The sequence below is a fragment of the Schistocerca gregaria genome, chromosome X, assembly GCF_023897955.1.
Source record: "Schistocerca gregaria isolate iqSchGreg1 chromosome X, iqSchGreg1.2, whole genome shotgun sequence".
Lineage (NCBI taxonomy): Eukaryota > Metazoa > Arthropoda > Insecta > Orthoptera > Acrididae > Schistocerca > Schistocerca gregaria.
The window spans coordinates 116,676,726-116,693,328 of NC_064931.1; the positions used below are offsets into that span (position 1 = coordinate 116,676,726).

At 40.9% G+C, this 16,603-nt stretch overlaps 1 protein-coding gene across 1 annotated transcript in view; it reads right to left on the reverse strand.

The window, feature by feature from the left end:
* Positions 1-16,603, reverse strand: part of LOC126297921 (uncharacterized) — a 264,238-nt gene that overhangs the window by 67,868 nt on the left and 179,767 nt on the right. Inside the window, exon 42 of the mRNA XM_049989236.1 lies at positions 10,778-11,015. Coding sequence (XP_049845193.1) covers positions 10,778-11,015 — 238 coding nt within the window. The remainder of the gene's footprint in view (positions 1-10,777; positions 11,016-16,603) is intronic.

Here is a 16,603-nt window from a genome sequence, read left to right on the forward strand (position 1 = left end):
ACTGCAGTTTACTGTTCAATTTATGTCTGTCATATGACCATAAGCTTGACCCAGCAACTTTTCACATGTTGCACTATACCCAGAATGTCACACAGTTGAGTACCATCAGTTTCCAGTGATGTGATGGCTTTTGATACCATGGAAAACTTGATGTTGATGTATGCCAAGTCTCCAGATGAGGTATTTGTAAACACCTCTTTCACAGTTTTGGTAGCACTAGATTCAAGGTCACAGAATACTGTCTTTATTTTGGTGTATTTGGTGCAGTAAGTCTCAGCAGTATTAAGCCAAGAACCCCATTGTGTAAGAACAAGCTGAGGGTGGAGGCCTAGTGAATGTGCTTGTTCCTTGAATTTCTGTAACAGAGCTTTCACATAGATTTGCTTGACACAGGAAATCAACTTGTCCACATCAGGGTAATTTGATCACACCTCTTCTGCAACTCTGTGTAATGCATGTGCAAGGCCAGTGATGTACATCATACAAAGGTAGAGAATTTGAAGCCCCTTTGCTGCTGCAGCTGTGTATGGAAGCAACATCTGTCACTAGCAGCAAAATGTTGTCTCTGTTCACACCATCTCACCACAGTAGCTCCACAGAGTTGTCAAACAAAATGGCAATTGTTGAGTTCCTTTTTCTCTTGAGAGCTCCACATGTTACGAGGAATATTTCTAGAGGCCCACCAACTTTTAGAACACCAACAACAGTTGCTACAAAACTCCTACCCACAGCAGTGGTTTCATCTATGGTCACCCAGAACGTTTGGTCAGGAATATTAAACTGTATTTTGTTGAACATCTGCTCATAGCACACAGATAAATAGTTCTTTTTCAATGTAAAATCATCTGAAACTGCATGTGTTGCGTACTCCAAGAACTGCCTAAAGTGTTTATTCTTCAGCTTCTCCAATGGTATACCAGCATCTCACACAAGTCCTTGAAAAATGATTGCATGCTTGAAGGTGGACCTGTCTGCTCAAATAACAGTGTTTGCCTATTTTCACTTTTAGTACTTCTCTACACAAAGCTGGCATATTTGGTGGTATTACAGTGTTGTTGCACGTTAAATTAGTTTTCTGCACTAACTTTTACTTTGCATAATTTACAAAACAACATTTCTCTGTCAGTACTGAAGAACTTTTCTTCAAAATCATGAAAAAATCTCACATCATCATGCTGTCGAAGCATTTTACCTTCGGCTCGGCTTGTCGGATCAGTGTGAGCATTTACTCAAACCTGATGCCACTGATCCAGGTTCATTCAGGTGTTCTCTTTCCTGCCTTATTTACACAAAATAGTCCTGTTGAGAAGGGTCTGAACTGTTGCTGATAATGGGTAAGTTGGCAGATTAAATCATCTATTTCAATAAATAAGACATTTCAACATTTAACCTAAAAGAAGAAGTAACAGATGGCTTACAACTAGACTACTGCAGTTAATAATGAAGTCTAAAAGTTTTTAGGTGTTATAGCAGCAAGGTTAACAAGCACCCTCAAACCCTTGCTAATAACTGCTGTTAGGTCACACAAATGAAGATCACAACTACACTAAAGCCAGAAATCCTCTTCCATGACACAGAGAGGACAGTGACTTACAGAACACAAATTCTACTCTTGTCTGAAAATTCAAATTTACAAATAACACAAGAATCAGATCAGAGTGAAGTCTGTCCAATGACCACAACTTCACAGTGAACACTGCTCAACATCCTTTGTAAGGCATCCAAACTGCTTTTCAAAGTTGTTGTTACTGTGTTTTATCAGTAGTTGATAATGTCTCACCAAGCTCAACCACAGCAAAGAAGCCACATGTCCGAGCTGCATCACCAGCAGTGTCAATCCAGATGAGGTGAGAACCACACCTCCTGGAGCTGCCAGATGTCACCACAGTGCAACTGTTATGAAATAGGCTAGGTGAGAAAGTTCTGTGTGAGTTCTGACTTGGGCCAAATCTCCTGTGAAAGCTCTATTACCATCTACAGCATACCAAGTCGACAATTCATTGCTCTGCCGAGCTACTGACAGACTTGAGTTCGGAAAGTGTGTTAAGTTGCATTCAGCAGACAGTGGTGTTGTAACTGTATTCAGACTTCAAGATTTAGACTGGTCATTTTACACAGCTCTATACCTACAGCTGTTTCTTGTCTATCAAGAGTTGTATTTGTATATACTGTTTCATGTGTGACAGAGAATTTGTAGGGCAAAATGAAGACTTGGTGTAATGTGTGTCCCAGCTTACAGGGCATTTCCAGTCTAGAACATAACAGGTAACCAATGCATTTTTCATTTTTTGTACATGGTAGGCATGAGAGTGTATGTCTTTCTGTCATGTTAATCCCATAGGTTCATCCTGATGAAGTGCCAGATGATGAGTTAGTTTCCAAACTGTCCAGTCACTTTGAATCAAAAGTGCATATTGATGCTGCTAGGCACAAATTCTTTTGGCTGAAACAGCAGCCTAGGTAACCTTATAAACTGTGGGTAACAGTGCTTGGAGGACTCACATGATATTGCCAAGTCAAATTTTCCAATGATTTAAGACACAGTGATGTAATGCTTTGCGATGCTATAACTTAAAAATGTTTCTAACACCCTCATTAGAGCCTCTATTCTAAAACTGCTGAAAAAAAGACTCGAAAACTGTGTTATCTATCACTGAGTTTCATGACAAAGTAGACATTACAGAAGTTGATATGTAAAGTATGTACAGGCATTTCTGTGGTGGGTGAAAAAGTGAGAAATTTCTGGAGTCAACCCCTCCCCTCTCCCTGCACAAACAGAACGTAGCCTAAGGTCTAAGTTCTACACCCATAAGTCCTGCCGTTACATCAGCTTTGAAAACTGTGTTATTGATCATCACGTTTCAAGGCATAGTAGACATTTCAGAAGTTGACATGTATAGTTCAGCCATTTCTGTATTGAAAAGTGAGAAATGTATGGGGTCAGCCCCCCCCCCCCCCCCCCCCCCCAAATCCCCAAACTGCCATCAGCGCAAAGCACAGCCCGCACCAACCAGAAAGTCTTGCCTGTGTCGTTTCAATGTACATGACAGGGTACTGGGTCTGTGCCAGCAGACAAAATGTTTCGCCTGTGCCAAGGAAGGCCACATACAAACAATGTGCTGCCACACTTGAGCACACAGATAATTTGGTAGTTCATAATTGTTTCCAAGCCAAACAATAGTCAGTGATTAACAGGAAATCTAACAAACTTTTTGTAAATTTGTGTACGGCAACGCAGTACGTGATTAGGCACTGAAACGATTGGTACACTGCTCCATCAAGTGACATGTGAATGCTTAGGCAGCCCCAGGTCCAGAAACTGCAAGCCACATTATCTGCCTTTTATCAATAAAACATTCCTGTTTTAGATGTGGGTAGTTTACTTGCTACTTTTCGTGCTGCAACCAAATCAATTCTTTTTCATATCTTGTTTTCAAGAGACAGTCTGAACATTTTCGGTATGGATAGTATTGATTGTCCATTCAAGGGAATGTTTGCAAGTCAATTCAGCTGTGCTGGAATATTTGCAAGTCAATTCAGCTGTGCTGTTTGCTAGTGTCAATGCACTGTGTGATAAGTACAGTTCTTTGTTTGATGGTAGTCTAGGCAGGGCACTGGGATTTGAAGCCCATGTGACTTTAAAAGACAATGGAGAGTCTAAATTTTTTTTTTTTGTTTTGAGCTTGGCCTCTCCCACATGCTCTTCAGGAAAAAGTCACAGCAGAATTGTGGCTGTGGTATGATTGTGATGTAATTAAACCCATGTCTGCAAGCCAGAGGGCATCTTCTTCAGACGTTCTGTCAAAGCTGTCAGGTGGCCTATAACTTTGTGCAGACATCAGCCCACAGACTGTTGTTGATTCTTTCCCCTTACCCCACCCAGAGGATTTGACGAGACACACTAGGATGAGGTCCTTTTTACCTTCAAAAATTGACTTACACGAGGCATATCTAAACTTCCTTCGGACAAGGTATCCAAGAAGGTTTTCGTGGTGGATACCCATCAGGGGGTCTTTCAATTTTAGTGGTTCCCATTCTAGAGTGTGTCTGCTACAGCAATTTTTCAAAGTTACTAAGAACAGTTTGCTTCTCAGGTACCCTTCTGTGCTAATTATTTAGACATCATTGACTCTGACCATATGCCAGCAGAATATTTGCAGAATCTGAAGGCTTTGTTCAAAGTGTTACCAGAGTCGAGCTTGAAGCATTCATCTAGCTTGTGCCCATTTGAGCAGTGCCATTCATCACTTACCTGTTTTCGCAAATGTGTTACAATTAGAAGCGGCAATGAGAAAATTCACACACTGCATTTGATTCATATATAACACCACACATGTCGCAGCTCCATTGAACTACTTAAGCTGCACCAGTAACCCCTTCATTTGGTCCAAAGATAGTTTGTCCACTTTTCAGCACTTCAAGGATGCACTGTTAAGTGACCCATGTCTGGTACAATTTGATCCCAACAAGCCTGTCATTCTTGTAGTGGACATCTCCTCTTACAGTACTGGTGCAGCACTGTCACACCACATGGGCTCCACTGACAGGCTGACTGCTGTTGTGTCAATGTCCTTGAATAAGGCTTAATACAATTACAGCCAATTTGAGAAAGAGGCTCTCGTAATCAATTATGGGGTTACTCACTACCACCAGTATTTGTTTGGATGGACCACAGGCCATCGACGGCCCTCTTGGGTTCCTCTCAGCCTGCCCCAGCCTGGACAACACAGTCATGGTAGCATTGGGTCTTCGTGTTGTCGAGGTACCAGTATGAACTGAGTTGCTGGTAGGCTCAGATGCACACTTTGGTTCATTGGAGGACTCCTGCTTTGCATTGATTCTCAGGAGAAGCATGTGTTGGAAGACTTAGCTGTCACTTTTTGCTGGGTGGCGAATGCGGCAGCAACGGATGAAGTATTGAGTGTGGTTGTTGGTTTCATTCACTGTGAGTGGCCATGAAGCCTCAAAGAGATCCGCCACCCTGTGGTTTCCGACAACTTTGTGCACAGACGTGCCATCTCAATGGAAATGGGTGTCCTCCTCCTCAATTCAGACAATAGCAAGATCCATATTATGGTTCCTTAGTCCCTCTATCAAGAAGTGTTTAGAGTGTTAAACTGAGATTATTGGAGCATTGCCTGGACCAAACAGTTACCCTGGTTCAATTGTATATGGCTGGAGATGGATTCGAGGATACAGATTATTTCTTCCTAGTTTGTCACATTTGCTGCGCATCAGGCTGCTCCCATCCAACACTACCACAACTGGCCACACCCTACTAGACCATATCATAGGCTAAACAATGACCTCCCCAGCCACTACTTGAATACATGCTCATTACCGGTAGTGGACACATAAAGCAAAGTTTCCCTTCCTCCTTCCTATGACCTCCACTACCTCTGTCAGTACTGTGTCAGCCCTGACATTACACACACACACACACACACACACACACACACACACACACACACACACACACCAGGCCATTAAAATTGCTACACCAAGAAGAAATACAGATGATAAACGGGTATTCATTGGACAAATATATTATAATAGAACTGACATGTGATTACATTTTCACGCAATTTGGGTGCATAGATCCTGATAAATCAGTATCCAGAACAACCACCTCTGGCCGTAATAACGGCCTTTATACGCCTGGGCATTGAGTCAAACAGAGCTTGGATGGTATGTACAGGTACAGCTGCCCATGCAGCTTCAACACGATACCACTGTTCATCAAGAGTAGTGACTGGCGTATTGTGGCGAGCCAGTTGCTCAGCCACCATTGACCAGACGTTTTCAATTGGTGAGAGATCTGGAGAATGTGCTGGCCAGGGCAGCAGTCAAACATTTTCTGTATCCAGAAAGGCCCGTACAGGACCTGCAACATGCAGTCGTGCATTATCCTGCTGAAATGTAGGGTTTCGCAGGGATCGTATGAAGGGTAGATCCACGGGTCATAACACATCTGAAATGTAACGTCCACTGTTCAAAGTGCCGTCAATGCGAACAAGATGTGACTGAGATGTGTAACCAATGGCACCCCATACCATCACACAAGGTAATATACCAGTATGGCATGACAAATACACACTTCCAATGTGTGTTCACTGCAATGTCGCCAAACACGGATGCGACCATCATGATGCTGTAAACAGAACATGGATTCATCTGAAAAAATGACGTTTGTCCATTCGTGCACCCAGGTTCGTCGTTGAGTACACCATAGAAGGTGCTACTGTCTGTGATGCAGCATCAAGGGTAACCACAGCCATGGTCTCCGAGCTGATAGTCCATGCTGCTGCAAACATCGCCGAACTGTTCGTGCAGATGGTTGTTGTCTAGAAAACGTCCCATCTGTTGACTCAGGGATCTAGATGTGGCTGCACGATCCATTACAGCCATGCGGATAAGATGCATGTCATCTCGACTGCCGTTGGGATCCAGCACGGCGTTCCCTATTACCCTCCTGAACCCAACGAAACCATATTCTGCTAGCAGTCATTGCATCTCAACCAACGCGAGCAGCAATGCCGTGATACCATAAACCGCAATCGCAATAGGCTACAATCCGACCTTTATCAAAGTCGGAAATGTGATGGTACGCATTTCTCCTCCTTACACGAGGCATCACAACAACGTTTCACCAGGAAATGCCTGTCAACTGCTGTTTGTCTATGAGAAATCGGTTGGAAACTTTCCTCATGTCAGCACATTGTAGGTGCAGCCACCGGAGCCAACCTTGTGTGCCCTGAAAAGCTAATCATTTGCATATCACAGCATCTTCTTCCTGTCGGTTAAATTTCGTGTCTGTAGCACATCATCCTCGTGGTGTTGCAATTTTAATGACCAGGAGAGAGAGAGAGAGAGAGAGAGAGAGAGAGAGAGAGAGAGAGAGAGAGAGAGAGAGAGAGAGAGTGAGTGAGTGAGTGTGAGTGTGAGTGTGAGTGTGTGTATGTATTTAAGGACTACAGATAACAAGCCTCAGTTCACTTCACACGAGTTTGAACAATTCTGCTGTGACAAGGGTATCGATCACGTCCTCACAGTGCCTTTTAATACCAAGTGCAATGGAGAGATCGAACAGGTTTCTCTGATTCTTCAATGTACAGATAAACAAGTTACGGGCCACCCACTCCTTGGACCAGGCTCTCTAAGTGCTTTTGTCATCGTATCACTCCATTCCCCTAGGATGGCAAGTTGCCAATGGAACTATTGATGTCATCGTCATCGGACAATGCTCCACCCTCTGTGTCCACCTTGTGGAATCTATGTTCCACCGACAATGTTCAAGTTTCAACCCCAGCAATTAGTGTTGTGCAGAGTCTTCCGCAAAGGTCGCCAATGGAAATGCATGGTAGTGTCTGAAATGTCGTCAAGATCCATCTACATCATTCAGAGAGTGACAGGGCTGCACTGGCAGCACCTAAACTATCTTTGGCCTGTTGTTTCTCATCATGTTGCCACCCCCTTCTTGTTTGCAGACCCAGTTTGTCACCAGGGCCTGCAGCAGCCACCAGTCCAGGTGCCACCACCTCCTGCTGTGCGGTGGTTGTCCCCCCCCATGGGGGACGGCAATGGAAGTCGGCTGGGAACTGCCTGCAGCATCATAGTCATGCGTGTCATCCACGTCACGGCCTGAGGAGGAGTCGTGCCTGGTCACCCGACCACTTGCTCCTGAGGATCCCATGCTCTTTTTCGTCACCCCATCAGCATCCACATAAGTTTAACAGTTTTTGTGCCCAGAACAGAGGTGTGCCCCCTGGGGTTGGTTTCCCAGTCTTCGATTGCAGCCCTGCTCAGGGAAAATGCAGAGATGTGGGTCAATGCTCAACACCAACTGTAGTCTCAACACCTGTCCCTGCATCTGCATCGGTGTCCCATTCTCCTCCTCCTCATCGTGTTCCGCAACCTTACCCAACACAGGCGAGGGTGTCTTGGGGAGGGGGGTTGCTGTGTCATTGATAGTCAATAATATCGCACAAAGGTAAACCACCAGTGGTGGTGCCAATGTGGACAAGGTGAGAGACATGCCTCCCAGAGTTTCAGGTGCCTCCACAGTGCACCAGTTATGAAATACAGCCACAAGGCCACGAGAGACAGTTCTGTGTGAGCTCTGACTTGGGCTACATCTCTAGTGAGTGTTCTACTTCTGTCTCCAGAAAACAGAGTCAATGTTTTCAGTCTGCCAAGCTATTCACAGACTTGTCTTTAGAGCAAATGTTAACTTCTGTCCCATGGACAAGTGGTGTTGTAATTGTATTCAGACATTCAGCCTTCAAGATTTGGACAGGTCATTTTTTTTGCAGCTCTGTGGCTATGGCTGTTTCTTGTCTATCAGGGATTATATTTGTATATACTTTTCCATGTGTGCCTACTCCAGTCACAGAAGTGGAGAGTGATAAAGGTAAGTTTCATTTTCTTCTAAATAAAGTGTCCAGACTGAGCTGATGGACATGGCAGTCATAGCATACTGTGTGTGTGTGTGTGTGTGTGTGTGTGTGTGTGTCCCTTTTCTGAAGAAGGCTTTGGCCAAAAGCTAAATGGGTAACAATCTTTTCATTGTGCAACTCAGTGTGTCTTCTTTACTGTGATTGGCAATCTATCCTTTTCCTTCTATCATTTTTAATAAAGTGGTTTGTTATTTAGCTGTTGATGTTACTAAACTGACTTTTCTCTGTGTTCACCTTCATGTATAAATGCGGTATATAAAAGTTACCAGAAGAGAAACTGAGCTCTGTCAAATTCAGGCATGAAATATTAGATGATTCAATATGAGATGGGGGAAACAAAAAAATTAGAAGAAGGGAGTGAATAAGATAAAGTTAAACATGGCAGTGATTCGGAAAGTAAAACTGGAAAAGGGGAAGACATCTGGTCATATATCAAGAATCAGTATTGGACAGGAAGTGGCAGGTAGCGTGAATAGAGTACATTTGTCTGGAAACTGTGAAACCCATAACATACATAAAGGGGGTGAAAATTTAACAGAAGTGTCAAAATAGACTACATATTATGGCAGAGAAAAGAAATGTGATTTTATGTGTAACGTGAGAAAGGACAAATGATTGAAATGAGAGGAAAGAGTTTTGAACTATGCAGATGATATTGCCAAACCAAAATCTGAAATGAATAATAACATCTCTCTAAGTTCTAAGAGCAATGAAGCAGTACTCAGGCCACATCTGTCAGCTGCTGCAAGATGTTTAGTGTAGGCAAATACTGTTCATAGGTCTTGAGAATAGGCAAATACTGTTCATAGGTCTTGAGAAAAGAGGTTTTCTGATGACATTGCAATTCTGTAAGAGGCAGTAAAGGGCTTGAAATATCAGTTGAATGAAGGGATCCAGCCTCGACGAGATTATAAGGTAAATATCAACAAAAGGAAAACACATATAATGTAATGTTGCCAAGTTAAATCAGGAAGTTTTCAGGGAATTAGATCAGGAAATGTGACACTAAAAGTATTTGATGAGTTTTGCTTTCCTGGCATTAAAAAAAAAAAAAATTATGATGGCCAAAGGGAGAGAGGACTGACTGGCAACAGAAAGAAAATTGTTACTGAAGAAATGAGTGTCTTGTACACTTCAGCTGCCAAAAGCCTGTCATGCTTGTAGTGGATGCCTCCTCTTATGATACTGGTGTTGTGTTGTCACACTGTATGGGCTCCACTGACAGGCCAACTGCCAACTCCACACCAGTGGAGGTCCAAGACAATTTGAAAATAGTTAAGTTTCACCAGAAAACTGCACAAAAAATTTCTTGGATTAAAGTTATTCTTCACCAAACATCTTTGGACTTTCATTTGCCCAAATGCACAATTACTCATTATTAACAATGCCTCAAAGTTGGAACTACACCTCATCTAGGAACAGCGTATCATTCAGAATAACTACATTTTCCTGATGAAGGGTCTGATACCATCAACAACAGGCTCCTCTTTCTGTTATTTTAGTAGTTTTAATTCATGACACATGGGAAGCTCAGTATTATTTCTTCTTTTACTTTCATTGATCCAGATAAGATCTATTTAGAAAGGACATCAGTCCAAGATTATTAACGTTGCTCTGAAAGATGTTAGTCTTCAAGCTTCTCGCTGAAATATAACGCATAGCTGAACTACAATAAAGAGTGTGCAGATGATAAAATATGTAATTTTTGTCAGTAATAAGTGTACATAAACATACCTCCAGCCAAAAATATTAGTAGTATCATTATCAGAGCAGGATGTATTGTCTAAAGTGGTGTTTAGTTCTCAAATTCACTCTAATTTAATCCAAAAAGAGGCAAATACATCATTTTGGTTCACCAGTGAGAGCACAAATCTCATGTCTTCAGCACCAAAATCCTGTATTGTGTATATCCTTATAACACAACTGTCAATTATTGAGTTAAACAACTTATTCATTTTTGTGTATTACGAGAAATTCACCAGAGAAAACTACAAAATTGCAAGGGGACACAGTGGTTCAAAAGAAGTAAAAGAGCACAAAAAACTACCCTACCTTTCGGAAATATTAGTTGGGGACAGTTGGAAAGATATACTAAAGTACAGAGCTGCTTAGACAGGTTTTCCCTTGAATGCACACAATTTTTTATAGTTTTATCTCAAAACATGAAAGAACTCATGAAATAATCAAATGGTAATTATGAATTCTACCACAGGCACCTATTGATAATGAAACTTAAATACCAAAATTGCTACTAGCATAACAGTTAATACAACAGAAATATTTAAAACTTATCAGATCAAAATAGAAAATATCATATATACCTTCTTCTCTCTCATCCTCACTCAGCTCTTGGCGTGGGTGGAAGAACATGTCAGGTACCAGCTGTCTGAGAAGTAATTTGATCTGATGTTTCTCTTCTTTGTGAATACCTGTTTGTCTCTTCACATGATGGATGAGCAAATTTGCAGTGTCATCCAATATACATTTGTTTTTATAGGGCAGAATCAAATGAGGTCCTGTCGAAACATCTGCTGTTGTCTCTTCTGCTTGTTCATGCCGCTAGAAGAACGAATTATTATCATCAATAACTTAGATAATCTAGGTTTAAAATATTGTCATCTATAAAAGGTTGAAAATATTTTTGGAAGTACTGTGTGCCTAACTGCTTAGTAATGACATGACACATGAAAAAAACATGAAAAAAAATCATTACATAGTATATATGATTCACCAACAACTTCAAAGAGATGAATGTATGAATTAGTGAGAAAAAGAAACCAATTTTAAATGATTTGTTTGCACTTCACACATAATCGTGTTACATATAACACATGCAACTAGTAGGAGCTATAATCTGTTATATCAAACACACCTTAGGACACACATCAATATTTCACCCTCTCTCCTGAAAATGTTCTACAGTCCAGTCCTATTTCCCTCATAAAAATTCCTTAGGAATATCCCACAACTGCACCAAAAAGGATCTATATTCACCCAAAAATAACATATATTAGAGTTAAAAACCCATTCTTAATATTAGTGAAGTAATGAAATTACCTAGGGGACAAGCTGATGGTTTCATTTTCAATTCACAAAACCTAACATGATAATATTTTAAATCAACCATTTAAGTTAACAATATCATACACATTTGAAAGTTCAATGGTCAGCACAGCATTATGCAATGTTTCTCTCTTTGGTTATGCACACATCCATTTGGCGATATCTGAATTTTAAGTAGCATTTGTAGGCACTTGGTCCATGAAAAACTACCCTGAATCACTGTCTTGCTGTCCTAAATAAGTGGAGCATCAAAATGTAACCCATCTTTTATCCCTCTGGATTTTTTTTATCAGATATGTCAAGAGCTAACTAGATTTCTTTCTACAAACTTCAATATCCTTTGTGACTGCAATACCTGTTCTAACCCCCAATGTGATAACTGGGCACATACACCCAGATATTACTGATATCTGATGCACACAAGCACAATCATCTAGTACAGGATTAGAACCTCTAACAATCTATAGAGTGTAGTCACTTGCCATGGCACTCAGCTTTTTGTACACAGGCAACTGTGGAAGTGAATTAAATCAAAAGTTTAGTAATTAAAATAAATATATATATATATATATTTTACTTTGTGTGGAAAAATGGTAAAAAGTTGCACTGCATTTCACCTTAATGATGGTTCCTTGGATATGTAAATGTGCATGAATTCAGTGACATAAAACTTTTCAGATGTTTGTGCAACCACACATGTTAACTTAGGTCCATCCTCCTTTTAATGTAACATATTTCCTCTTAATACCTCTTTGAAAGAAGTCACTAGCCCATTGATGTTGATAAGGAAGAGTGTAACACAGCATGGAGCCCTGAGGAATGCTAGACCAGAGGAGAGCAACTTATCAACTCTAATCTGAAATAATTGCAAGGATATAAACTGATGAATAAAAATAAGTAGAGAACTTCAAAAGTCCCAGCCATAGCAGGTAAGAAAGATGTGCTGGCACTAAGTGGTGTCATATACCTTTAATATGTAAAAAAAAAAAAAAAAAAAAAAAAAAAAAAAAAAAAAAAAAAAAAAAAAAGGAGGGAGGGAGGGAGGGAGGGAGGGAGGGGGAGAGAGAGAGAGAGAGAGGGAGAGGGAGAGGGAGAGGGAGAGGGAGAGGGAGAGGGAGAGGGAGAGGGAGAGGGAGAGGGAGAGGGAGAGGGAGAGGGAGAGGGAGAGGGAGAGGGAGAGGGAGAGGGAGAGGGAGAGGGAGAGGGAGAGGGAGAGGGAGAGGGAGAGGGAGACTCTGCAGTGTGATGTAGGCAAAAAAAAACAACTATTGGTTTGCTATTTCCAATCTAAAAAGACAGTCAGTTATGGATCCACTGGGAGCCACACTTATTGGGGGCAGAAGGCTCATGATCCAAGAACCTAGGTAACCATCAGGATACCAGCCCACATGCAGTTGGTGAGGCATATTGGTCGGTAGCTGTCGGCGGTGAGGAATGAGTTTTTCCAGGGGATGCTGCTATTTATGTCTAGCAAAGTCATCAGAAGATCAAGACCAATTGCAAAATGATTTAGACAAGATATCTGTATGGTGCAAAAAATGGAAATTGACCCTAAATAACGAAAAGTGAGAGGTCATCCACATGAGTACTAAAAAAAATCCATTAAGATGCAACAGGCCTACTAAAGTGATTGCCTACAATACGCTTGCCCGACCTCTGCTAGGGTACTGCTGTGCAGTATGGGATCCTTACCAGATCGGATTGTTGGAAACCATTGCAGAAGTGGAAAGAAGTGCAGCTCATTTTGTATTGTCATGAAACAGATGAGAGAGTGCACAGACATGGAAAGTAAGCGTTTCCGGACACATGTCCATATAACATATTTTCTTTCTTTGTGTGTGGGGAATGTTTCCTGAAAGTTTGGCCGTACCTTTTTGTAACACCCTGTATAAAGGGGATTCCTCACTTCTAGCAGTTTTCATGACATTCCCTATCTGTCTTCAGCATTGAGTCTCACTGAAATATGAAACCTTGTGCCCTGTTCAGGCTCTTAGGGCGAGTTATGGTGAAAAGTACATATCTAAGTTTTTTGTAAAAGAGTAATGCACAGGGATAGGATTCACTACATTAATTCAGATGGAACCACTTCATAATTTGCTGAGGGAACAGAGTGCTCCAAATACACATTTAAATATTATCTACAAAGAACATAGGCTTAGTGGATAGAAAGAACTCTGCACTGAAGCATTCGGGTCTACATGAAGAGACTGCTGGAGCCTCACAGCCATCAGATGACACCTTTACTCTTTTCACTGTGTATGATATCCAATGGGATGCCACTTTCTCTGAATGAGGCTCTCCCCATGGATGCTATCCAACCAGAGCAATGGCTACCTGTCTTGTCTCTGGTGTCAATAGCACATTCCCTGCATTGTCAAGGGCCTACAATTGTACAAGTACTTGACAGCCCCCAGATGGACTGGCTACCACATCGGTCGCTGAGTATTGTATGCCGCATGGCCTGCATTAATTTTGTAAAGAGTGAGGTCAAATAAGGATGAGGGAACCAAACACGAGTTAGCTGAAATAAGTGGTGTATAATAAACAAACAAGAAGGAAAAGCCATAATCAATGTCCTACAAACAAGTTATGTTATCAACAGGAAATCTGCCTGAGATTCCATGTCTGTGAAAAGATATAGTCAGAGAATAAGATTGCAACAAAGGAAAAGAAGAAGTAATGGAATTGTTCAGGGCCCCATGTTCACAGCACACACACATTCACAACAGAGCTGTGATGACCCTGGAAAGATCTTGAAGTTTGGCGAGGGAACAGGATGAAAGGAGAAAGACATGTCAATTGGGATACATTAAGATGAAATGACATGTCACTATAGCGATTTGTATTGCTGATGGAATACAAGCAGTAAACTGTGTACTTACTATCACAGTCTACCAATACGATAGAGAGGTCAATGAAACAGATGTATGAGCAAGGAATATCATGACAAGGATCAAGGATGATTCAATAATAATGCCAACAGGAAAATTCAACACGGCTTAGAAACATCATATCCGGAAAACACTAAATGTTCAGATAAGGTAGATCGTGAAATGATCACATCTGTACCACTAAGGTGTTTGGAAAGATTAATACTATAAGATTGTAGGCATATGCTGACTGAATAAAAGAAAGGAATTTAACTTTGTGGATATACAGAGAAAACATTTCTTGGTTAAATAATATCAAAGAAAAACAGTTTATGCTTTATTTGTTGTTACAGAGGAAAAGTACGAAAGTTATATTTAAAAGGGACATTATTTATGTAATGTAAAGGCAGACTAGTTGTTGATGAGGAGCAAAAGGTTATTCATAAATAAATGGTATGATTCTCAACTGTTTTCATGGAAAGATTAGACAGCACAATTTATTATTATGACAAATAGTGCAATAGTGCAGATCTTACAATAGTATTATTACTTAATATGCCAGAAAAGTTTATGTAGTCTCATGCACTGAACTACTATCAGCTGCTACAAAAAGTGTCTACATTCAGAAGATGGTTAAATATTGACCCTTTGTACAGAGTACGATGACACCCCATATTTATGTAACTAGTTGAGTAATATATTTATACTGATAACATTAATATATGTTTGTGGTAATGAACATAACAATCAATGTCACAGCATGCTACAATATGGCTTGCTTAAATAAAGGAAGGATGGCAGAGCATCCTGTGGTGTGCACAAGTGCTTTTCTCAGTGGGACCACTCCTCCAAGTAACCTGCCTGACACACTGACCAACAAGGTGCACAGCACTTCATGAAGGAAAATGAAAAAGATTACCTGATCAGGTTATTCCAGCTCTCATACCCACCTATATGCAGCCAAGTGTTTGCTAACAGAGGTGGACAGGGTTGGGCAAAGAGCAGCCTGTGCAGGCAGTGAGATACCTGGTCCATGGCCTCCATAACTTTACCGTCCAGGCTGATTGCCCATAAACACAGGTAGCCATACGTTTTGCCCAGGTGCAGAACAAGATGTGTACACAGTGAAACAGAACTACCTGGCAGGTCACCTCTACTACTGCCTGCCTATGGGCGAGCTGATGGGTTCTCGCAGGCACCTGTGCCCCATAGGGCAGACTTGGAACACGATGTGCTATATTTATGACAAACTTACAATAACCTAGACTTTTTACAACAATGAATGTTTTTGGACGATAACAAAATCAGGGAGAAACTTTAACTAAGAGCAATGATCATATGAGAGTAATAATTTTGTTTTGTTTCAAGCTAATCATATCACCAAAACACATGACTCGAGTTGAAGATGGACACATGGTCAAACAGTACAGAACCAAACACAGAACTCCAGACTGCAGCAAACATAATGTATATAACAAATGCCACCTATTTGAAAAAATTATTACTGTCTGGACACATCACCCCTCATGTCACCAAATCGATAGTACAGCATTTCTTCTCAATAGAAAGTTCATTTCAAAAAATGGCATATTGCTGCAACTGAGTCTTGAAATGTCTAGATCATTTCTTTTTTATTTTAAAGATGGTGATGACAAACAAGGGTAGTGTTAGTGTAGATTGTCATAGTATTAGATATTTCCTTTTTTGTTAAGCTAAGGGACTGAATCAGTTTGTCTCCCCCCCCCCCCCCCCCACTTCTGATCTTACTAATTATGATGGAATTTAGAGATGGGCGATTTCTGCAAACCAAGCCATGTTGCAGGTAATGAAATTTTCAAATGATTCAAGGTTAACTGGCTACAATAGTGTACATTAATTTTTAGAGATTATCAGCTGCAACAGAAATATTTTTCCTCAGTGGAAACTTCATGTGCACGTCTGTGAATGTTCAATCTTTATATCATCGACAAGAGCTCCCACATGTTTGGCACCACTCTAAAACAATCAACAAGTGAATGTAGCAGAGCGGCAGCAGCAGCAGCAGCAGCAGGTTGTGACTGCCAGAATCCATCGATGTTGTTGGTTAGTTATACTCCATTGTATAACTGAATATTATTATTTAACAACGAAAACAATCAATTATTGACAAAATTATTTAATAGGATAGATAAAAAATCCACTCACCAAGTGGTGGCAGAATACACACATAAAAGA